Genomic DNA, 26,165 nt, shown 5'->3' with positions numbered 1-26,165 from the left:
CGCTGTCAGCACGTACACGTTCGTAATGTCAAATGGTTAAGTAAGAAACGTACACGATGATCCACGATAAGCGTTGAACGTTCAAGCAAAAAGTGTTGCGAGACTTTTTTGAAATTGGGAGTGCACGTTGATCTACGTCTCGCTCTGACATCAAAAATCCTCAAATCAAACGAAAGTTTGAGTTTCGGTCGCAGTGAGAGCCACTGTCGCCGGTGTTCGACGTTTATCTCGACACGCCGGTGACCGTAAACGTCTATGCCCGTTCAGGACTCGCGACCATAACAATAATTCCGCTGTTTAACCCCATCGAGCCTCGGACGCGTTCCTCCGTCCTTTTATTTCCACCGGTCTCTCTCCTCTCCTCTCCTCTCGGTGTCTCGCGCGAAAACGGAACCGCTGCTGCTGTTTATTAGCTTCGTCAATTATCACTGGGTAGAAAATCTCCTAGGACGTTCTTCGTCGTTCGCCGTCAGCAACTCGCAGGTATCGATAAGTTCGATCGCGAGATTTTTACAAAAAAAGTTAAATGAATCGTGAAAAATAAAATACACACGTATATGTTTATAGGTGTTTCAATCGTACCTAGGTGTTAGGTTTTAATCACACCTATATATATATATATATATTTGTACTATACATCGAATACTATATCGAATATTATAATATATATATATAGAGCTATACCGATGTATAGTACATATATATATTAATATAATAATTATAATATATAATATATATTATTAAATATAATATAATTATTAATAAATATAGTGTAATTATATATACATATATATTATAATACTCGATATAGTATCCGATGTATAGTACATATTAAGTATATATTAATATAATAATTATAATATATGTATTATTAAATATAATATTATAATATAATTATTAATGAATATAGTATAATTATATATACTATTACTAGTTTATTATTAATTATTATATATATATATTATAATACTCGATATAGTATCCTATGTATAGTACATACATATCTCAATATAATAATTATAATATAATTATTAATAAATATAGCATAATTATATATACTATTATTAATTTGTCATTAATTATTATATATATATATATACACACACACACACATATATCGACTTTAAGCACATAAAATACCCGGATAAAGGTGCTAACTCAGATCCACCGATTCTCCAACTCATCTGTCATTGTTCGACAGACGCCACGAAGCTTAGCTGGTTTGTCCGGGACCATATCCCGGTGAAGGGAGCAGCAGATAGCGGCGTGAGACTGGTTCTTAATTACTCGAGGTTAGATAACGTCCGCCCGCGAACTGGCCACACGAGCCACGGTGTGGCAACGAAAAGGAATTCGATAAATTGCATCGCGCGTTGGAGAAAGATCCTTCGTTCCCCGTGAAACGTCCACCGGTGGCAAACACCGGTTGGCTGGTCGTGCAAAATTAATTAACCGACTCTTTGATCTCGGTGTCTGCCTCTGTCCACCGTACTTCTTTTTCTTTTCTTTTCTTTCCTTTTTTCGTTCGGCTTCCTCTTTCGTTCAGCGACCGAAGGAGTGGCTCTCGAGAAGAATCCATCCACGTCCGGTTTTTCACCCGCGTTTGCGGATTTCCCCGCAGTCGCGTGACGCGTAAATCGATACTATTAATTAGGAGAGTCTGTAAAAGTCGTTGTTGGAAAATGAACGGGGAAATGGAGGAGAGCGGGAAATATTGGGGTTTCTCATCGAGGCCGCGGGTCTCGTTGATGAAAAAAAAGCGGCGAGAAAAGTGAGAGTCTGAATTGACAGGACACGGTGTTCTTTTCTTTTCTTTCCCCCTTCTTTTTAAACGTTCTCGAAAAACGGAGGCTTTTTAACCACGTTCCGCTGGCAATTGATTGCGGACCATAACGAACGACCAAACCGTACACGATAATTCGTCGGTTTCTTCTCGAACTCGTTTTCGCATTATTTTCTTTAAACAATTACGTTAGTTTATATTAAAGTAAATTTATATTAAACTAAACAATTCTTTAAACAATTACATTAGTTTATGTTAAAGTAAATTTATATTACACAAAATTATATTAGTTTACATTAAATTTTAACCGCCTGCGCTGGCAACTGACTGCGGACCATAACGAGCGACCGAACCGTACACAATAAATTGTCGCTTTCTTTTTTTTTTTTTTTAACTCGTCGGTGTGATATCACTGGATAGAAATATATTGAGGAGTAATAAATTTATTATTTGTTTTTTCTGGGTTATACTTAAATACGCTGAAAACTGAGAAAATGTTGTAATTTTGAAACTATTGCACGTCATTTCAGCGTAAGAGGTTAAAGTCTCTGAATGAAAATTTTATGGTTCACTCGTGAAGCACAGTGAAACTCCAATGAAAAAGAAAGTAATATTTAAATAAATTCCTTATTACAGAGTAATACCTAATTTATTATTATTTATCATATTAAATTAATATTATTATATTATATTATTTATTATATTTTATTATATAATATAAATATACATAAATCAGGTATTTAGTTATACCTATATTTATTACCTAACCTCAAAGAGTTAACCTCTTGCGCTGGCAACTGATTGCGGACCATAACGAGTGACCGAACAACCGTATACAGTAATTCGTCGCTTTCTTTCTCTTTTGAACTCGTCGGTAGAATATCACTGGATAGAAATATATTGAGAAGTAATAAATTTATTATTCGTTTTGTCTGGGTTATACTTAAATATGCTTAAAGCTGAGAATATGTTGCAATTTTGACGTACGTGGCACGTCATTTCAGCGGAAGAGGTTAACGTCTCTGAATGAAAATTTTATAGTTTCACCCGTGAAAAACTCTGATGAAAAAGGAAGTAATATTTAAATAAATTCTTTATTACAGAGTAATACCTAATTTATTATTATTTATTATAATATTATTATATTATTTATTTTATCTTATTATATATAATAAGTATACATAAATCAGGTATTACTAATTTATCCTTTTGCGCTGGCAATTTATTGCGGACCATAACGAGTGACCGAACCGTATTCAGGCACCATATGAATAGAAATATATCGAGAAGTAATAGATTTATTATTTTGTTTTACTTAAACGTACTTCAAACTGAGGGAACGTTGCGATTCTCGGGCAAAAAAATTCTCGACGTGCGTGGCTCTAGTTAAGCGTGCGCTCTTCTACTTTGGCGGACGCGCCAATTTAAGGTATGATTAAGGTAGTATCGAATTTTCGTGGCGGGCGAGGACTCCTCCTCGCGCGTTCCTCCTCGCGAATCGAGTTTCGCCGGGTAATTCAATTTTCTCGATCGAAGAATCGAGCGCACCGTCGCCCCCTCCCGCTTGTAATTGCCAATCACTTTCGGGAACGATTTGGCTGCGCTCACGTCACACCGATAGCTGCCCATCGATCGCTCGATCTTTGCACGACCGTCGACGATTTTCTTTCTCTTCGGATTTCTGTTTCGAAAGATCTTCCATAGTAAAGTAACTGCTAACAAACTAACTTCACTTTAAACCGCAAATTCATCGTGCAATCTGATACCTGATCGATTAATTCAAGCTTAGAAAAAAAAAAAAAAACGAACGAAAACGCCAGACAAACGCCAGTAAAAGACGTCACACGCGCAGACAAATGCACCAAAGTATATATTAATTGCCACGTTTTTTTCATTACGAGTCTCGAAACTCCTCTCGTCTTTGTCTTTTGGCCAATGGCCGGCGGCGTGTCCGAAGAAGGTTAAATCGGCGAAGGATCTCGGTAAATGTCAAGCGATCGAAACGGAGACGTTGGCCTACGCGCTGATCTAAAAATACGGTTCAAGCCAAGTCGAGAGCGACCGGTCGCCCGAAATGACCAGGAGGAAATTTCAGAAGGCTGCCCCGGAAATCGAGCCGGCCCTCCACGTCGTCGATTTCAATCAAGCCGGGTTAACGTCGGATTGCGTCGTCGCCGGCAATTCCCAGAGCCTCTGTGCCCTCCCCTCTCTAACGTCGTTCGTTAATCGAACGTGGAAATTACAGCGACGACGAACCGCACGCGCGACACTCGCGACAACTCGAAACTCGCCGGCCCGCGTCTCTAAATTGCCGGATATTGCCAGTCGATTCGAAAACATTTTGTCAGTTGATTTTCAGTCATCTGACTGAACGACTGGTCCCGACGAGGAAATCGTTGGATTATTGGATCTTCTTGGACCGACAACGGGAGTAAACACAAATTCATCCCGGTTGGCGGCGGAGGGTTGGGAGAGGTGGCGAATTTGTCGTTAGTCGTTGGTCGGGTAAATTTTCGAAGCGGGAAACGGGTCGAAGATGCGCGAAAACACGGCTACGTGCTCGAGGTGTCGCGAGTCACTAAATCGACGAGTGGACTTTTAGAAAAAAGTGCCACTCGAGCCTTTTTCCATGCGGCTGGCCGCACGAAAACCACCTACTCCTCCCTCCACTGCTAGTTTCTTCGTCGGTTACCTCGTCGGTTTTTTCCGCGGTTTTTCCCGCCAACTTTCTCTACTCGTTCGACGAATGAAAACTGTCTGAAAACTGGATGTGAAATACACCTGGATGTGACGTGATCTGAATTCCTCGGCATCGAAATGGACGAAAGAAATAAGGTTTAAAATTAACCTCTCGCGCGTCGAGAACATTTTGTCCCAAAATTGCGATACTTTCTCAGTTTCAAAATTCCTAAAATTCCCAAAGTTGCAATACTTTCTCAGTTCATAAATCGTATTGCTTCTCAATAATTTCTATCCAGCGATATCGTTACCAACGAATTATTTTTGTACGATTCGGTCGCTCGTTATGGTCCGCAATCAGTTGCCAGCGCAAGTGATTGAAAGTTAATATAAACTAATGCAGTTGTGTTTAGTTTAATATAAACTAATGTAACTGCGTAAAGAAAGGCAAAAAGTAATAATAAATTTATTACTTCTTAATAATTTCTATTCAGCGGCATCGTACCGACGAATTATTTTTGTACGATTCGGTCGCTCGTTATGGTCCGCAATCAGTTGCCGGCGCAAGTGGTTAACTTTTTGGGGTTAGATAATAAATATAGGTATAAATTAGTAATACCTGATTTATATATATTTGTTATACACAATAAAACATAATAATATTAATTTAATAATAAATAATATAATAATATTATAATAAATAATAATAAATAAGGTATTACTGTAATAAAGAATTAATTTACTACTTCTTAATAATTTCTATCCAGTGATATTATACCGACGAATTCAAAAGAAAAAGAAAGCGACAAATTATTGTGTACGGTTCGGTCACTCGTTATGGCCCGCGAAGCAGTTGCCAGCGCAAGTGGTTAACTTTTTGGGGTTAGATAATAAATATAGGTATAAATTATTAATACCTGATTTATATATATTCGTTATACATAATAAAACATAATAATATTAATTTAATAATAAATAATATAATAATATAATAATATTATAATAAATAATAATAAATTAGGTATTACTGTAATAAAGAATTAATTAGAATTACTGTAATAAAGAATTAATTGGAATTAATTTAAAGAAAACGAATGCGACGAATTATTTTTGTACGGTTCGGTCGCTCGTTATGGTCCGCAATCAGTTGCCAGCGCAACGTGGTTAATCGCGGCGAAGAGCGACGGAACGATAAGTGAAAAGAAGAACGTCTCAATTCAGCAAGGTTGCTTCGCACCTTACCTCGATCTCTCGATGGTTTTTTGCGCGATTAAGGAAATCTTGCGCTTGTTTTTTCTTTTTTTTTTTCTTCTTCTTCTTCTAAGCCGAACGAGGAGGAGTAAACGGGAGCGACCACGAGTCTCGAAAACCGGACGACAAAGGCGGAACCAGTTCTAATAACCTGTCTCTGGGCAGGGAAAAACCGGAGACCAGCTTAAGAACTGATACGGAGCCTAAACGATCCTCGATCGGCACCGTCGATCATCGATCTTCCTGGAAGAATGGACACTCCCTCTTGCTCGTGTTAAACGCTTCAGCTTTTAATTCGACGTCCTTTGATTCCCCGTCAAATGGGTTTTTCAAATGGAAAACGTCGAAATAATCATAGTGAAGCAATTCACGGTGACAGTAGCGATCTGGATGAAACATTTCAATGATATTCGAGCACGAGATCAGACCATTGAACATCCCCCATTGACAAAGACCACAAGTCAGCTATTTTTCTACGATGTTCAAGTGTGGTGAAATTTAATCTCAGAAGATTACTCGTAATTGCGAGAGTATCTTGGCATAAGATCGCCACTGTGATGAGCAACTTTTTCGCTTTTATTCAGTTCTGGGTCAACGGCCACGCGGCCACGAGGTTGAATGAATACTGCCTAACTGCACAAACGCATGAACTTTGTCGCTCGCCGCAAGGTTTCTCGTCTCTCGGATCGGCGTTGATCGGCATGAACGACAGCGGATCTCGCGGCAGAATCGGGGAGAAAAGCGCGGCCGAATGCGGGACGAATGCGTAAACCGGAACGAGAGTGGCGGAGGATGGCCAGAGAGACTCTCGGAGGCAAAAGTGAAGCGGCGGGCCGGGTGGACGGCGGCCGTTTCCGAAGCCGGATTACCCCGCTGCCGCGGAAACCCATAATTCCTGTAATAAGGTCATTATCGTGTGACCCGGGACTGGACTTGGCCGGGGCCAAGCCGCACAACACACAACACACACACACGAGCCTCGCATAAATACAGATTTCCATTTATACCTCGCGATCGCGCTCGTGTACGCGTATCGTACCAACTCGCCTTCCAACAGTGGCGTAACTTTGAATCCGGGTCACTTCATTCGCGTTGAATTGTCGCCGATCGTGATCGCGATCGCCCGAGGCGATCGGTGGCGAACCGTGTGATTTTTTTCGCGCGTCTCGCGAGCAGCAGATGGTCGTAAAACGATGGACGTGGGATTCGAGCGATTGGCAAACGTGAATTTCGAAAAGAAATTTGCGCCATTCTTCGCCAATCTCGCGAAATTTTCTTGATGTTAAAATTACAAAAATTTTATTCAATTACGATGGTATTTCGCTCATCCCTGTGTTTAGGATTCAACATACAGTTGAGAGTATGCAACCCTCGCCGAAGTATCAATCGCTGATTCTTCAGGTAGTTTTTTCGGAAAAAATATTTCACGCGTATTTTCTTTTTTATTCGACGTTGAAAGGGTGAAAGCTCAAAGTTGGAGGTTCAATGTGTAAATATTTTGCCAGGTATCTCGGAGATTGCCGAAGGTACAGTTCTCGCGTAAATTGATGAAATTAGTATTTTTTTTTTTTCTTTTTTTCTTTTGGTGCATACCATTTTGCGAAAAGAACAATATATTAAAAAACAATATATTAAAATTGCAAATTTTTAAAATACGTTTTCAAAAATTTGTAATTTTAACAAACGTATTTTAAAAATTAAAAACTTTTTTACATTAAAAGACGTATTTTTTCAAGTAAACGTTACACATTTTTTCGAATATTTGCGAAAATTATGGATAAATCGGAATCTTGAACAAATTTATCATTTTTAAATCCTTCTCGTGCGAATCAAATGCGAGTAATCAAACAGTGGGCTCTAGGAAACATCATTTCTGCTCTCCTTTATAATTTATATAAAAGATCGTCGTCGACACGTAGCCCCTTTTCGTTCCTCCTCGTTCTCGTCGACTTGTTCTCGCCTCTTTTTGCTCGAGAGATTCAGCAGGTACGGTTACGCCACTGCGAGCCGAACAGGGGACGGTGTATAACCGTCTAGATGCGAGACACAGTTGCGAGAGCGTAGGTACATACACGCGAGAGAGGCCTGGTCGACTGTCCATAGCCACCTAAGCAGATTCTGTCCCCAAGGTACCAGCGGCGAGGATTCGTAGCGTTCAATTTGCATTCTAAAGTCCTGGCGACGACGCAGAGAAAGAGGAGAAAGAGCGAGAGAGAAAGAAAGAGTTCCCCTTCGGCCACTCGGCGCAAGCCACTACGTTCCTCAGCATCTCAGCGTGCCCCGTTTTTCCACGCTTTACTTTTCGTTTGTCCTCTCTCGCTGTTCGTGCGGATGATCGATGATTTAATGACAAATTTCTCCGGTAGACGAAAGACGCAAGATGGTTCGTAAGTGTCCTGCATGATATGCAACGTACGTCTGACGTAGATTTCCGGAAGATGATACAAAATTAATGGAAAATGGAGCTATCCGTAACTCTGAAGCATCTATAGGATGATCACTGAAAGACCGAGCGATATAAAACAAAAACAAACTTTCACAAACACGTGTTATTTGAAAATTATTCTTTGGTTTCTTTTATTATAATTATATTTAATTATAATTATATGGATTGTGACTGTAGTCACTGGTGATACACAGCGAGCGTCAGCCATTAGCCATTTGTGCTGATTGCGGACCATAACGAGTGACCGAACCGTACAAAATAAATCATCGCTTTCTTTTGCTTTTTAAACTCGTCGGTATGATACTGGATAGAAATTATTAAGAAGTAATAAATTTATTATTTGTTTTGCATTATTTTCTTTACACAATTACATTAGCTTATATTAAACTAAACAAAATTATATTAGTTTTTATTAAATTTTAACCGCTTGCGCTGACAACCGATTGCGGACCATAACGAGTGACCGAACCGTACAAAATAATTTGTCGCTTTCTTTTTAAACTCGTCGGTACGATATCACTGGATAGAAATTATTGAAAAGGAATAAATTTATTATTTGTTTTGCATTATTTTCTTTACACAATTACATTAGCTTATATTGAACTAAACAAAATTATATTAGTTTATATTAAATTTTAACCGCTTGCGCTGGCAACCGATTGCGGACCATAACGAGTGACCGAACCGTACAAAATAATTTGTCGCTTTCTTTTTAAACTCATCGATACGATGTCACTGGATAGAAATTATTGAAAAGGAATAAATTTATTATTTGTTTTGCATTATTTTCTTTACACAATTACATTAGCTTATATTGAACTAAACAAAATTATATTAGTTTATATTAAATTTTAACCGCTTGCGCTGGCAACCGATTGCGGACCATAACGAGTGACCGAACCGTACAAAATAATTCGTCGCTTTCTTTCTCTTTTGAACTTGTCGGTATGATATCACTGGATAGAAATTATTGAGAAGTAATAAATTTATTATTTATTTCGCCCATTTTGTTTTACTTAAGTATACTTAAAACTGAGAGAATATTGCAATTTTGGGGACGAAAAATTCTCGCCAATCCAGCGCAAGAGATTAACATTACAACGACCGGCGGTTAAAACGTAAAATTTCCATCAGAGTTGTTAAACTAAAACAAATATAGAAAACTTTACGATACAGTGATGCAAGCATTACGAAAAATCATTTGAATTTCTAGAAACACACTGTTTCACGTCCGCAAAATACCCAATGTAACAACGAAATAATTATGAATAATTGGTCATTTTTTGACCATTTTTGCGGCGAATGCTTGTACAAGCCCGCAGTTGCAGACTGGAAGGTGGTATAAAACAGAAGCTGTGGCTTGGCAAAAAGATCGTAGGAAAGGAAATCGGTTGTTAAGATCCAACACCGACGTTTGTTTGCTCATGAAGGTCAGAACTAAGGGTAGTTCATAAAACTAGCCTCACCGACGGCCACGAACAGAGTAAAGGAAATGACGAAAGGAACTGTTGACTCGTTTTACGATTATAATCCCTCCGTGGAACGAATTACACCTCGATCGACCGCTCGATTCGTAACCAGTTCTCAGATCGACGTCATCGCTTCTTCTCCCCTAAATAAAAATGTCCGAATATTTACTATTATATATTATAGTTATTATTTTTTTTTATTTATAATTAGTAATTTAACTGATTTAATAATAAAAAATAAAAAATAATTAATGAACTTGATAAAGCATATGATTTGAATTCATATTATAGAAATAAAATTTTCTATTAATTTTATATATAATTATAAATAATTATTATATATAATATATATATATAATTATTTTATATAATATATACATATCCTTATTATAGGAACTATTAAAATATTATATAATATATATATATAATTATTTTATATAATATATATATAATTATTTTATATAATATATACATATCCTTATTATAGGAACTATTAAAATATTATATAATATATATATAATTATTTTATATAATATATACATATCCTTATTATAGGAACTATTAAAATATTATATAATATATATATAATTATTTTAGTGATGATGCAAACGTCGGGTCGGAACGCTTCTGTTTACAGAAATTTGTCGAAGTTTGTTTGTCGCGTTGCGACAGGCAATCGCGTCAGAGGATTTCTGAAAAATCGACGACAGTCGGCTGTCTCGTGGTGGCTTGTGCAGCAGCACGTGGTTTTGAATAAAACATTTCCACGTTTGCGGTGACGGTGACGCAACCGATGCTGCAACTCGACGAAGAAACGAAACGCCGTGGACAATTTTCGTACCACGCGCGCGAGCCTACGAGAAAATTCAGAAATTTATCGTTTTGTAAATTTACAGAGAGCGAGCATTCTTGCTCGAGTTGTTGTTGATTGACGAGGTCGAGCGATCGTATCTTATCGAACGCGAGCTTCATTTCGGGTGAGATGTTCCGTAGATACGAGCGTCCGATCGTCACAAATTGTTTTGATCAAGCGTTCCGATAACCGACACGCGTTTCACTAGGAGGAGCAAGATAAATCGATCGTTGGAATTTCTGAATCTCTCTCGGAAGTGTGATATCGAGACGTTTGGAAGTTCGTGGCAGTGGTTCGAAATTTTTTTTTTTTTGATAAATTTTTTATAAATTGGAAACCAATATTTATTAGGAAAAAGTATTTTTGATGCCACCTCCGAGAAGAAGAACTGAAATGTTCAATCCATTTGTATCAAGAAACGAGTAAATCATGAAACATGGAATAATTCGCGAACGGCGATTAAGATTCCTATATTTGTCAAATGTATGAAAGCCTCAGAAGTCGAATGATTAAAAGCTACTTGTATCATGCGAATATCCTTTAATATCGAAACTATCGATTCGATGGAACAGTTTAGTTGTTATTTCGAATAATTTGAATTGCATTTAATAGTTATTTCGACAATATTTTATATACGGTAGTTTTAGTTGTCATAATCTAGTAATTGTGTCTGGTGATCATATGATAATAGCTAAACTATTTTGTTGAACTGAAAATTTTGTCAGAAAAAAAGAGGGTTATTTTTTCATAGCACAGACTGTTCTTAATCAAAAATAACTTACGCTGACTGGATTATAGAGCTGTTCACGTAATATTTTCAATAGTTTTGTATTCTAATAAAATAATTATAATCTAATATATATATACATATTATTCTAATATTGTATTATAATATAATTATATATATATTATTCTAATATTGTATTATAATATAATTATTTTAATAATTTATTAATTATATATATTATATATATATATTTCCACTATATATTTATATTATATATATTATCTCATATTATATTATAATATAATAATTTATTAATTATATATATATATATTATATATATATTTCCACTATATATTATATATTATATATATTATCTAATATTATATTATAATATAATAATTTATTAATTATAATCTTATATATATATATATTTTATATATATTATTCTAATATATTATAATGTAATTATTTTAATAATTTATTAATTACATTCTAATATATATATATATATATATATAATATTCTAATATTATATTGTAATATAATTATTTTAATAATTTGTCAATTATATTCTAATAATAAATCGTTGTTATGTTCTAACAATTGTTAGTACATATCTATAATAATGATTGAACTAACGATTAAATTAACAATGACTCAGTTCTGTCGACTGAAGGTTTCGTCAAAAAGAAAAAAAAAAATAAAAAGAAAGATATTTTCGTAGCACAAATTCTTAATCAAAAATAACTTATACTGATTAGATTGTGACTGCTCTTCACGTAATATTGCGCAATATACTTTGTCTAGAATTCCGACGCGTCTATTTAGTTAGCAACAATAGAGAACAGCAAATACTTAAAATCTTAAGATCTGTGAGATAAATGGCAACACACGTGTGCGACGCGAATGTCTTCCCTCTTCTCTTCACTGTTTTTTTCGACAATTGGATTTCGTACCGTTCCTCCCTCGTCGCGTTCATCGAAGAGAGTTTATGGCTTGTATTTCTCCTTTAACGCCGGGATCGCTTCGATTGTGCGCTCATCTTTCTCTCTTTCTCTCTCGACTGCACTCGATCCTGGTGGCCCCACGTTCTCCGGACAATCGTCGCGTCCCCAACGTCCCTTACGTTACGTTTTCGTTTCTCGTTCCGATTCCACGTCGCGTTTTATGGAACTCTTCGATTTCGTAACTCCAAGCCAAGGCGTAGTCCACGTTTTTTTTTTTTTTTTTTTTTTTTTTTTTTCGACCGCCGATCCACGCCGATTCTTTTCTCCCCGTTTCTAAATTTTTGAAACAACAAAACGAAACGTTCCTTAGTACTCGGCATATAATGGATTTCAATAAATTAAATGGTACGTGGCTCGTTTGTTCAGTTGAAGGAACTTCGAGGCTAAATGACAAATAACAATTGAAGAAACTGATCGTTTGAGAAAATAATCTTTGCTCGACGATTGAAAGTTTGTTTCTGAAATAACGTTCAATGAAAACGAGATACTCGAATGAAAAAAAGGGGGATAATCAAGGGAAATTAACGTGAGAATCAAAATGATTTATTAGTGTGTGTGTAGCTATGGTAGAAATTTGTCTTACGATTAGCTTTTAATAGGACTCGTTTCTCAAACATTTGTTTTTCGTTGAACGAACGAACATTCGGATACATCTGTTAAAGTAGCTAAAGCAATTGAGAATAATCACTCTGCTGACAATAAAGACAGTATTATATTTTACAAATATATAATCTAAATTTCTTCTGTCGTGATCAAAACATCGAGCGACATTCAGTTCAATTTGTGTCCGATAGATAAGCGTGGTAACTGAATGCCGTGGTCGCGGAATAAGAAATAGTAAATATAAATACGTTGGACGCGTTGTACCTTGAGGGAACCAGTTGCTTTCTGTCAAAATCAAATAACAAATAAAGAACAATTATGGCAATTTATTCCACGAAGTAAAGAATAAATCGTTCAACTGGAAATAAATTAATCCACTTTTTATCTGAAATACTTAATGATAATAAATAAATTTCATTAAATATAAATATGAATAAAATAAATATAAATAAATTATTATTAAAACATATGTAAATATAAATAAATTATTATTAAAACATATGTAAATATAAATTAATTATTATTAAAATAAAATAAATATAAATAAATTATTATCAAAATATATATAAATATAAACAAATTGTTATTAAAATATATGTAAATATAAATAAATTATTATTAAAATATATATAAATATAAATAAATTGTTATTAAAATATATGTAAATATAAATAAAATAAATATAAATAAATTATTATCAAAATATATATAAATATAAACAAATTATTATTAAAATATATATAAATATAAATAAATTATTAAAATATATATAAATATAAATAAATTATTAAAATATATATAAATATAAACAAATTTTTATTAAAATGTATATAAATATAAATACAAAATATATATAAATATAAATAGAATAAATATAAACAAATTATTATGAAAATATATATAAATATAAATAGAATAAATATAAACCAATTATTATGAAAAAATATATATAAATATAAATAGAATAAATATAAACAAATTATTATGAAAATATATATAAATATAAATAGAATAAATGTAAACAAATTATTATGAAAATATATATAAATATAAACAAATTATTATGAAAATATATATAAATATAAATAAATTATTGTTAAAATATATATAAATATAAATATATATATATATATTTATGTGTACATAAATAAATAAGTCATTTCGTCAAATATAAATAAACTTCGTTATTTCACAAATAGATTATTTCTAAAGTAATTTTGAAATGTTAATTTAAAAAATAATGTTGTTTGGACAGTTTGTCGAAACATCCAGATCCTGCTCTGAAACTTTATTCGTCATTTCAAAATGTGTATCCCTTTCGTAAAAATCACCGAGATTATTCATCGACTGAAACGCAACTAAATCGCGACTGAAAGGATCCTCTCGTCTGATCCTATCGAGTTTGCACAAGTCCCTTTTCGTAAAAATCGCAAATGAAAAAAAAAAAAAAAAGAAAAAGAACGAGGAAGAACGCTCGTGGGAAACCGAGCGTCCATTATCGCTCGATCCGTGTTTAGAGATTCGTTCTGGACCACCAGAGCTGGCGTTCGCCGGCAAACCTAACCCAAACCACGGCGAAATTCGCTTGCGTTCGTCCTGACAATTTGTAGGGTGTCGCTCGGTGATTGCTAATTAAACGTGCCGGCGCGACGATTTCGGGTAAAAATACACGCGTCGTGTCCTCGAGGTTGACGACCTTCTCCTCCATTTTCCACGAAACTTGAAGCTAACGGAGAAAAGAAGAATCCCCTCCCCCGCCCTCTCGCGAGGAAGCGAAAAAAAAACAGGGTCGACGTTGCTTAGACGAAGTTCGCCAGTTGCGAAAAACTCGTTTCGAAGGTTAAAACCGTAACGCGGTTCTATCTGGCGCTGTTGCGCCGCCGCGTAGGCACAACGGAGTTGCTGCCCGAGCTTAACATCGGCAAGGCCCCTTGCCCACACCGCAATTACATCCCATAAAGCACGATTGAGACACGGTTCGACCATTATTCTCCCATACAGGGCCGTACAAAAGGCCCTGGCAGTTTAACGCGTTCCCTCCCCTCCCCCCTCACACACGAGCTTCTTGCTTTCGGAATTTATATACCTATACACGAGTGCGTACACGCACTCTCTCTCTCTCTCTCTCTCTCTCTCTCTTTGGACCATGGAAAATCGTTCGAGGTGCTCTCACTCGCGACCAGTCATCCAGAATCGCCCGTTTCCCTCTCGTAATTGCGGGCGACATTGTCGGCAGTTCGTTGTTCCTCGCTCGGATGGCCCCGAGGGAAGTCGAGAGCTAGCTCTCTTCTTCTTCTTCTTATTCTTATTCTTATTCTTATTCTTCAAGAGAGAACATTCTCCTCGAATATTCCAACCGTTGGCTCTCCAGCGGCGAAATAATAAACCAAGGACGTAGGGACGGGACGCGTCTCTCTCGCCCCGCTTGGATGCAAATGTAGTCTGCTCTAGCCGTCCATTTCCCTAATCCCGGCCAGAAAATGACGCGTTCTTTCCACTATTACTGCGTGATCGCCTTCCAGTTCGATCAGGTTTACCAAATTTCCCAAATTGGCCGAGGATTCGTCCGCGAACGAGAGACGAAATCTGGCTGAAAATAGGGGTTGAAAGCCGTTGCGACGGCTCGTAGTGGAGACGAAAGGAGGGACAGCAGTGGCCGGGGAAGAAGAGAGGACGCAGAGAGGAGAGAGAGAGAGAGAGAGAGAGAGTGAGTGAGAAGAAAAAAAAGGAGTAAAACTGGCCGGAGACCGACTTTCACTCCAAAGACGTAGGAGACCACGATCTTCTGCGCGTCGCTGCGTGTGATTCCCGTTGATATTCGCGAGAGAGAGAGAGAGAGAGAGAGAGAGAGAGAGAGAAATGATGCAATCGCTTCATTGAGTAACCACGCAAGATAAATTATCGCCGCGTACCGCTACCTGGTCCAACGCCGATCTTTTGCCGATTTTTTGCCGATTTTTTGCCGATCTTTTGCCGATATTTTGCCGATATTTTGCCGATCTTTTACCGATCTTTTGCCGAACGATCGAGTAGCGAGGACAGAGTAGGAGGAGAGAGTTGCATGATAGAAAGATAATATTGTCTTTCGACCGGTCCCTTCCACTTTCTTCCGCCCTTTTCGTTTCGTCGTTCGCCAATCGCTTCGGCGATCGCGATTAATCGACGTCTACCGATTCTTGAGACTTTTTTACGAAGCGCGATAACTGCAGCAGGCAATATTTCTGCAACGCAATTATATTGGAGTATAACAACTAAAACTATTGAAAGTATTGCGCTAAGTGCTCACAGTCTAATCAGTTTGATTGAGAACAATTTGTGCTACGAAAGTAGTTTCTTTCTTTCTTTTTTTTTTTTTTGTTTTTCTTTTTTTCTTTTGCAAAATCTTCAGTCGACGAAATTGAATTATTATTAATTTAATCATTGTTATACGTATATAATTATTTACATTTATTATACAATTATTAGATCATTAGTCATTGTTATACGTATGTAATTATTTACATTTTATTATACAATTATTAGAATGTAACTAAAACTATTGAAAATATTGCGCGAGGTGCTCACAGTCTAATCCAGAGACTGAAAACCGAAATATTTCGAGGTTTAGGTATTATACCCAGAGACTGAAACCGAAATATTGTGAGGTTTAGGTATTATATCGGTGTTTGCTCCCATGTCATCGTAATATAACCGCTGTTTGGGAAATCGGTCATACCGGTATTTTCACTCGTGTCTTATCGATATTTGATATCCAAAGTGGTAAAAATACCGAAATATATACCGATACGGTACCACTTTACCTACGAAAACACATTTTTCATTTTCTACGTACAGCGACTCTTATTAATATTACTTAATAATCTTAATACTTACTTATCTTAATAATAATACATCGTGGTATTCAAAATATTGTTGTGGATTTCGATTGTTTATAATAGTAAATTTGGATTAATTTTTTAATGATATGATAGAACATTCATTATAGTTTATAGCAACGTAAATTTTATTTATTTGTTGCACATACTTTTCTTAATATCAAACAGTAAACTGAACTATGTCGAAATGTAGCGTGGCAAAAATATTCGGACATTTGAAGAACCACGATATTCGAACCTGAAAATTGTTAACATAACGATAGTTAATATTTTGTTAGGTAGCCCTTAACTTCAATAATATATCGCAAACGCTTAGGCATATTTCCAGTAATTTTTTTCAAGTAATTTAGCGGAATATTCTTCCATTCTACGATTAATCGTTGTTTCAACTCCTCCTTCGATTTGTCGACGTACGACAATTAGTCATTTTTCACCGAGACAAAGGAAAAACGTATAGAGAAATCGGTCATTTTTTAAAATTAAGTAAGAGTATCGTGGCTGATATTATACAGAGATACAACGATGAATTAGCATTAGAAATAATAAAGGATACGCGTATAAGCGTCATCAGATTTACTATCGGCAGCTTTATGAAAACATTTAATCATTGTCTCCTTTTCCTTTTCTAATATATTCATATTTTATTTACCGGCATTATACCGAAATACATCTACCGACCTAACATCGTTTTGGTAGTATCATATCGGTATTCGCACCATTTCGGTTTCATCAAATAGTAACCAAAAAATATTTTATTTTATCGGCATTTTATCGGTATCCTAATCGGCGTAAATTACTTTCGATTGGGAAGAATTTGTGCTACGAAAGTAGCTTCTACTTTTTTTCCCACAAAATCTTCAGTCGATGGAATTGAATCATTATTAATTCAATCATTAGTTTAATCATTATTATACGTATGTATTTACAAAGACATTGTGCCAAAAATTCATAATCTAATCAACGTAATATATAGTAATATCGTTACTTTTAATCGAGAATAATCTGTATGTTACGAAAATAACCCTCTTTGACCTTTCCAGAACAGTTTAATCGTTGTTACATGTCCCACACATTTTTGCCCACGGAGGAGGAGCTCGTAATTTCAATTTCAATCGCGATGTCGACGATTTCGTTTCTTCGCCGCGGCGCGCACCCTTAATTCACGTCGCTCGAATGATAAAGTAGAGCGGCTCTAGAGCTCTAAGGGAGGAAAGATGGACGGGAAGAGAGAGCGTAGCGAGTGGTTTAAACGAGGGTGGATTTAGCCGGAGCCCACCGGTGGATTTCGAACGATTTATAAAGCCAACTTGGCAAGCGATGCGTGTTCACGTATTTTCATTCACCTTGTCGACGCACGACGAGGAATTTTGAATTTTGAGAAAAGAAAAAAAGAAACAAAGAAAAGGTGATTCCAATTGTGCATTATCGTACATTTACAAGCTGATAAGTCCGACGTTTCTTTCGTTCATTTCTTCGTTATCGTTTCTAAATATAATTACAAATATAAATATCGCATATGTCGTTTTCCCGATACTGTACAAAATTTTATTTTATTAAAGAGTTGATACAGTTTTTGATCTGCGGTATAATTTAACAATGGGCACAGTAAATGTCAATTATATTTAACTAATTATATATTTAATATGTAATATAATTAATATTTAATATATTCAACTAGAATATAGGTTATGTTACGTTAGAATCTAGAATATAGGGTTATGTTACGTTAGAATGTAGAATATAGGTTATGTTAAGTTAAATTATTGCCACTAGATGGCAGTGTTTAGGAAATTTGAAGAGAGCGACATTACTTACGGGTATCTCTAATATAAATATAAATGTAAAATATAAATATAAATAAAAATATAAATTATAAATATAAATATAAATATAAATATAAATATAAATATAAATATAAATTATAAATATAAATAAAAATATAAATTATAAATATAAATTATAAATATAAATAAAAATATAAATTATAAATATAAATATAAATATAAATAAAAATATAAATTATAAATATAAATATAAATATAAGTATAAATATAAATATAAATTATAAATATAAATAAAAATATAAATTATAAATATAAATATAAATATAAATATAAATTATAAATATAAATAAAAATATAAATTATAAATATAAATATAAATATAAATATGAATATAAATTATAAATATAAATAAAAATATAAATTATAAATATAAATATAAATATAAATATAAATTATAACTATAAATAAAAATATAAATTATAAATATAAATATGAATATAAATATAAATATAAATATAATTTTGTATCGCGTAATAAAGTCATTTTCATATCACTTTTTCAAAAATTCCATCGTCATTAGATATTTACATACACTAGTATACAATAGTTTACAGTAGTATATATATTTATGCAATTATTTTATTATACAATAGTTTACAATAGTATATATATTTATGCAATTATTTTGTTATACAATAGTTTACAATAGTATATATATTTATACAATTATTTTATTATACAACAGTTTACAATTAGTATATATATATATATATATTTACATAATATACAGTGAGCCAATTAAAATTATTCTGGATAATCCGCCAACGCGAATTGCCACGAGTAAAAATTTGCATCCGACGTGCTCGTGGATGGAAACGTCTGCTCGCAGTCGATCGAGTGATAAGAACCGGGCCAAGTGATCCCGGTTTCCGGAAGAAACATTCTCCCAGGAGAACGAGCCGAGCACGAAGATTTAGGCGCTTAGTCGTTAAACGTCCCGGGCAAAATCAACATTTGCCTTTCATTCTTCGTGCTTGCTCCACTCTGCAAAAAAAAAAGAGCCTCTCCGAGCGTTTCTCTCGCTCGGGAAATTGTTTCGTTCTTCGTGGTCGAAGAGAATTTCTCGCACGAGAAACCGAAAATTAAAGAACGCCCGCCCTCTTTCTACTCTTCGAACGAGCGTCCGTGGCAGCAAAACACGCATTTGGCGTTCGATTATCGCCACGAAGCACAGGTAGCTTCGCCCCCCGACTCGATAATTCACGCGCCTGGCAAGTTGCCCACGATACTCGACGGGAATCTCTCCCGTTAAATACCCGAGCGATGAAATCGCCGAGTCATTTCCCTCTTTCTCTCTCGCGGGCTTCGCCGATGATCCTCCAAACAACCGTTTCACGCGTTTCACCGAAGGAAGCCTTCCTCGCGCGGGCGCTCGTTAACCGGGTCACTCGTTAAGTCCGCTCCAATCCGTCTCTCTGTTCTCGTTCTACTCTCGGCGAGAATTCAATGAAACAAAACGCGAATTCAAAGAAACTCACGGCGAACTGTGAACCAAGTCACGGACGAAGAACGATCCGAGGGATTAGGGAGAGAGAGAGAGAGAGAGAGAGAGAGAGAAAGAGGCCGCTTTGTCAGGATCAGACCCGTGTACAAATTGGTGTACAGAGAGCGTAAAAACCGCGCGATGGAGGAGCATAAGCTGGAGTGACTGGGAGAGAGAGGGCTCGCTTTTGTCCGTTTGGATCTCTGTGGCTCGGCCACAGGCTTTTCCTTCCTTTTCCATGGCTTTTTTCCTTTTCCTCCCCCCTTCTTCTTCCCCATCTGTGCATCACAGAGAGGTTTTAAACTGGAGACCCAGACGCGCTCGGTACATCTTTGGTTCGAGGCCTTTAATTTGGCACGTGTTCCACTCTTGGCTATTGTTGCCGGTGATTGTTGGGTAGATCACTCACTCTCTCTCTCTCTTTCTCTCTCTCTTCTCGTTCTCTGTCGTCTTTCGCCCCTTCCAACCGAGCCGCACGGTTTTTGTACGGTAAACGGCACGACACGCTGATAATGCACCAGTCCTCCGCGTCTCTGCGTGCACCTATGCACGCCCGGCACGTGTTTCGCCTCTTCGTGGCCGTTTTTCGCGCCGGCGGCGACTTTCCGGCACCGTCGAAACATTTCCGACAAGTTGTACAAGCTCCAGCGTCCGAGGGATTCGCCTTCGGCTGACTGGAAATCGAGGGATCTCCAGTTTGTTGATCTCGTTAAGTTCTCTCGCATTTTCCTACGCAGAGACTGGAGACCGAAATATTTTGTGGTTTAGGTATTATACAGAGAGACTGGAACCGAAATATTGCGAGGTTTAGGTATTATACCGGTATTTGCTCCGATATTATCGTAATATAACTGCTGTTTGGGAAATCGGTTTTAATACCGGTATAATACGGTCATACCGGTATTTTCACACGTATTTTATCAGTATTTGACGTCCACAACGGTAAAAATACCGAAATATATCGCTTTACCGACGAAAACGCATTTTTCATTTCTTATTAATATTCGGTCATCGTGCTATTCAAAATATTGTCGTGGATTTCGATCGTTTATAATAGTAAATTTGGATCAATTTTTTAATGATATAATAGAACATTCATTATGGTTTATAGCAACGTAAATTTTATTTATTTATTGCACATACTTTTCTTAATATCAAACAATCAACTGAACTATGTCGAAATGTAGCGTGGCAAAAATATTCGGACATTTGAAGAACCACGATATTCGAACCTGAAAATTGTTAACATAACGATAGTTAATATTTTGTTAGGTAGCCCTTAACTTCAATAATATATCGCTGACGCTTAGGCATATTTCCAGTAATATTTTTCAAGTAATTTAGCGGAATATTCTTCCATTCTACGATTAATCGTTGTTTCAACTCCTCTTTCGATTTGTCGACGTACGACAATTAATCATTTTTCACCGAGACGAAGGAAAAACGTATGGAGAAATCGGTCATCTTTTAAAATTAAGTAAGAGTATCGTGGCTGATATTGTACGGAGATACAACGATGAATTAGCATTAGAAATAATAAATGATACGCGTATAAGCGTCATCAGATTTACTGTCGGCAGCTTTANTGAAAACATTTAATCATTGTCTCCTTTTCCTTTTCTAATATATTAATATTTTATTTACCGGCATTATACCGAAATACATCTGCCGACCTAACGTCGTTTTGATAGCATCATACCGGTATTCGCGCCATTTTGGTTTCATCAAACGTAATCGAATAGTAAAACATCGATATTTTACCGATTCGTTCTCTGTTCCTATGTTTTTCTTCTTTTTTTCTTTTGGCGACAGCAACGATTCGTACGATTTCAAATGGAACGATGGTTCTTCATCGATTATAAATATCTTTGTGTTTGATTGCCAAAGTCCATCGTTCGATGATTCATTCTCCGCTTACCGTACAGCAATGAATTGAACGGGACCATTTAATTCAGTTTGACCCTCGTTGCTCTGCCAGACAGCACTGTGCTCAAGGAGCAGCGTTAAAACGATCGACTTCGAGTGTCTCTAAACCGGCCTACGCTTTTAAAAGTTTGTACCTACATTGTGTCCGAAAAGAATGTGTACAGCTACTGTGAACTTATAAGTTTTCCTTGAAAAAGTCAATAATTTTATCGTTCAATTCAATTAATATTACTTAGAAAACTTGAACATTCGTAATTTTCTTGTTAAACTTTCTTTCTTGGAAAGATCGAATTTGGAAAGAATAAAAAGAAATTGAAAATTGAATTTAATAATAGATATTTCTTGGAGCTACGACACACAATGGCACTTTGCACGTCGAACAAACCAGTATTATGAAATAAATAAATTAATAATATTGTTATGAATAATTTTACTAAAAATGCACAATTTTTGTTACCATTTTTTACACGTTAATAAAGAAAAAAAACAGTTATTGTTATAGTTTCTAAATCTCGTAATATATTTAATCAAAAGACTAAACCTCCAATATCACGGCAAGAAAATATTTGAAAAAATGATGTAAAAGGAACTGATGTAGAAGTCAAAAGTCTAGTCTCGAAATCTGAAATCTTGCAAATATGTCTTACTTTCCACAAAAAAAAAAAAGAAAAAAATTTAATTCAAGTAAACAACAAATTGTAATTACTTTTCTCACAGCCAAGAGACGAATAACGTTTAACTTTCTTTTCTCATGACGACTAGTCTCTCAATTCCTCGCTCTCGATCTCGTATTAATATTAATATTTCGCGCGTCATTTAGTAAGAACGTCCAACCTAGTTTAAGCAAACTTGCACGACGCTTGTTCAGGGCCCTTGTTGAAAAATTTCCACAACGGTCTTCGCTAGTGAGGAAAAAGGAACGAACGAATTGTAACGATTACAGCGATCGTCAGGAGGATGGCGGACGCGTCGCACCTACGCTCGTGATAAAGTAAAGACGCAGACGAGGTAAAAGATTGGCGGGGTACGCGAAGAAAATCTGCTGGCACGCGAATAGATGAACGATGCGACGGCGAAATTCTCAACGAACAGTGGGGGGATTCCACAGCTCTGGTGGCTGTCGTCGGCGAAATCGTGGCGCATTATTTCAGCGAGGGAGGCCGACGTGGAACGACCGACGTTTCGTCTTTCGTTGCGTCTCGTCGCGAAAGGAATTCTCCTCTCCGTTGGCTGGCAGATGAGATAACCGATCGAGACGTATCTCGTTCTCCAACGAAAATATCCATTCACGCGGAGATGGAAAGAGTTGCACGACGATGGGAAAACATTCCTCCACCGTCGTTTATTACCTCCCTCTCCCTTTGCCGAGAGCCATTGAAAACGACGTTGCACGCGTTGCTCCTCGCGAGTTCGTCCCGAAGGTATCGATCTGTCTCGGGAAATTGTTAGGGCAGATTGTCGTCGCGCGCGCGGGAGAAGTGAACGAAACAGAGTCGCGTTAAGAACAGCGTTTAGTCTCTTGCGTTGCAATGACATGCAACTCAGAATTTTTTCGATCCAAAATTGCATGTATTTTTTCTGAGTTTTGAGCACATTTAAGCAAAACAAATAATAAATTTATTACTTCTCAATAATCTCGAACCGACGTGTTCGAAAAGAAAGCGACGAATTATTGGTACACGGTTCGGTCACTCTTTACGGTCCGCAATCAGTTGCCAGCGCGAGTGGTTAACCTCTTGCCATGCAATTTTTGAAGTTTTCCTCTTCGCAATGATTGTTGCACAATGCTGTACAATTGTTTTCTTTAGTATTTCATTGTACGTTGAAAGCATTAGAGTTAAACAACAAACATCTGAGAGATCCTAACCTTAACTCCAAGTTCAACGAAATGGCGGGAACGGAGAAGATTGTACACCGAGTTTCAAGAGGTCGTTGTAAAGAAAGCAATTTCAATCATCAGGACCATGGTGGATTATATTAAAAAAAAAACTTTCTACGCGCTTTGTACACGAATTGTACAATTTTCGAGGGAAATGTATCCTCGAAAAGAACGAATTTCACGACTGTCAGAGGACAAGTGGAAGTTTCACACTTTAACCTCTTAACGTCAAGAATTTCTGTCCCGAAATTGCAATATTTTCTCAGTTTTCAGTACATTTAAGTATAACCCAGGCAAAACAAATAACATATTTATTGCTTCTCAATAATTTCTATCCAGTCACATTATATGAGTATTGACGAGTTCAAAAAGAAAGCGACGAATTATTGTATACGGTTCGGTCGCTCGTTATGGTCCGCAATCAGCCAAGGGGTTAGGTAATAAATATAGGTATAAATAAATTAGTAATGCCTGATTTATATATATTTATTATGTATAATAAATAATATATTATAATAATATTAATTTAATATAATAAATAATAATAAATTAGGTATTACTCTGTAATAAAGAATTAATTTACTTACGACTTATTCCTATTAGAAATTGACAGGCAGTTTGTACACCAATTAATACTCAATTCAATTAAAATAAATTAATTAATTTACTAAATTAAATCCTCTTTCGAATTAATATTAAAAATAATTATTCAAAAGTAAAATTTTTTACAATCATCATTTATTCTTAAATATACTACATTTTGATTTAAGATACTATTTTATAAAATTTTTATTTACACATATTTCTATTCATAAATTATAATAACAATACATAAACACAATTTAAGTATTTCCTATCGTGGATTATCAAATTAAAGAATAAATTTCCCTGAAAAAGTTTAAAAGGCCGCCATGTTACTTCATTTCACTGATTTAACATTTAATTATAAAAATATTAATATAACAGGGTATCTAGTCCTAGTTTAATATTTAATTTTAATTACTTCTCAATAATCTCCATCCAGCGATGTCGTATCGTACGAGCTCGAGAAGAAAGCGACGAATTGTTGCGTACGGTTCGGTCGCTCGTTACGGTCCGCAGTCAGTTGCGAGCGCAAGTTAAATCCCCCGCGAGTTAATCAACTGGAGGCGAGGGAAACGTTTCGCAATCTTGCGAGGGAGTGGTTTCGAATTCGATTTCGAATTTCTACTGAGTTTCTTCTACGTTCCTTGTTGCATGAAAATAGTATAGTGTGTTCAGTTGAACACGGGGGTGGCGGGCCGCGCTGTACGCGGCGGAATGGGTTTTCGATTAATCCGGTGGCTGGTGTGCTGGTTTGCAGGAGCTGAAGGAGAGCTTCAATTACGGCTTGTTCTGCCCGCCCGTGAATGGAAAAGCCGGGAAATTCTTGGACGAGGAACGCCGCCTCGGCGATTATCCCTTCAATGGACCCGTCGGCTACTTGGAGGTAAGACACCTTTCTTTACCTTCTGCTTCTGCTCGCGACAGCCTGTCCACATCGTGTTTCACCGTGTCGCCTGTTTTGAAGAACACACCGTCTTGTGGTAGAAGGCTGCCACGCTGGCCAGAATGTATTTCGATATTTATTAACGCGGTGTGCTCGAAAAATTTACTTGAAAAAATTATGTAAATTTACGTGATCTCGGTTCATATTTACGACGTCATCTCCAAAGTGGTACACTTTTTTTTGCGAAATTTTTTGGCTCTTCAGTTGAAATTGCTTTTGTCATTCTCATCATTCTTGTTTCATTGTGTCTACCGATTTCCCAGAAAGCCAAACCAAACGTTCTCTTTAGAATTACAAATTGGAGAGGCACGATATTACCTTCGTGTCCTTGACAGACAGTCGAGTGAAGCTTCCACGATTTTGGAAAGAAAAGAGCTGTAACTTTGCCATGATTCAACGTTAATCCCCGTGAATCTCGCTCCACTGACGTGACTTTCTCTTGTGCTCTAAAATAAAAAAGATATCACGCGGGGGCAGCACGAAACAAATAAACGACGAAACAATAACGAAAGCAATCTCGAACAGTTGTTGCACCGTTTCGCCCAATTTCGATCTGGAACGAGTGCACCACACTTCGGCAGAGGTGTACACGACGAACAATTAATTGCGTAATAAATTTTATAAATTTATAAATATTAAAAATTATAATATCTAATATTTAATTATAAATTATAAATATAAAGTTATGTACGAGTCATAATAATATCATTAATATTAATTATTAATCTTTTATCTTGGAATATACGTTACATCTATTCACTGCTCTTGTCAAACATAATCCCATTTTATTTATAAATTTTCCGCAGAAATTA

General features: G+C 36.0%; 1 protein-coding gene across 9 annotated transcripts in view; it reads left to right on the top strand.

Moving 5' to 3' along the window:
- Positions 1-26,165, top strand: part of LOC122530976 (SH3 and multiple ankyrin repeat domains protein 3) — an 80,274-nt gene that overhangs the window by 32,165 nt on the left and 21,944 nt on the right. For all 9 annotated transcript variants that reach the window (XM_043658436.1, XM_043658442.1, XM_043658443.1 and 6 more), the window contains one exon: positions 25,168-25,293. In XM_043658436.1, the coding sequence (XP_043514371.1) occupies positions 25,168-25,293 (126 nt within the window). The remainder of the gene's footprint in view (positions 1-25,167; positions 25,294-26,165) is intronic.

The sequence above is a fragment of the Frieseomelitta varia genome, unplaced genomic scaffold (genome assembly GCF_011392965.1).
Source record: "Frieseomelitta varia isolate USP_RPSP 00005682 unplaced genomic scaffold, Fvar_1.2 scaffold_370, whole genome shotgun sequence".
Classification (NCBI taxonomy): Eukaryota; Metazoa; Arthropoda; class Insecta; order Hymenoptera; family Apidae; genus Frieseomelitta; species Frieseomelitta varia.
This window is presented reverse-complemented; position numbering and strand designations above follow the sequence as displayed.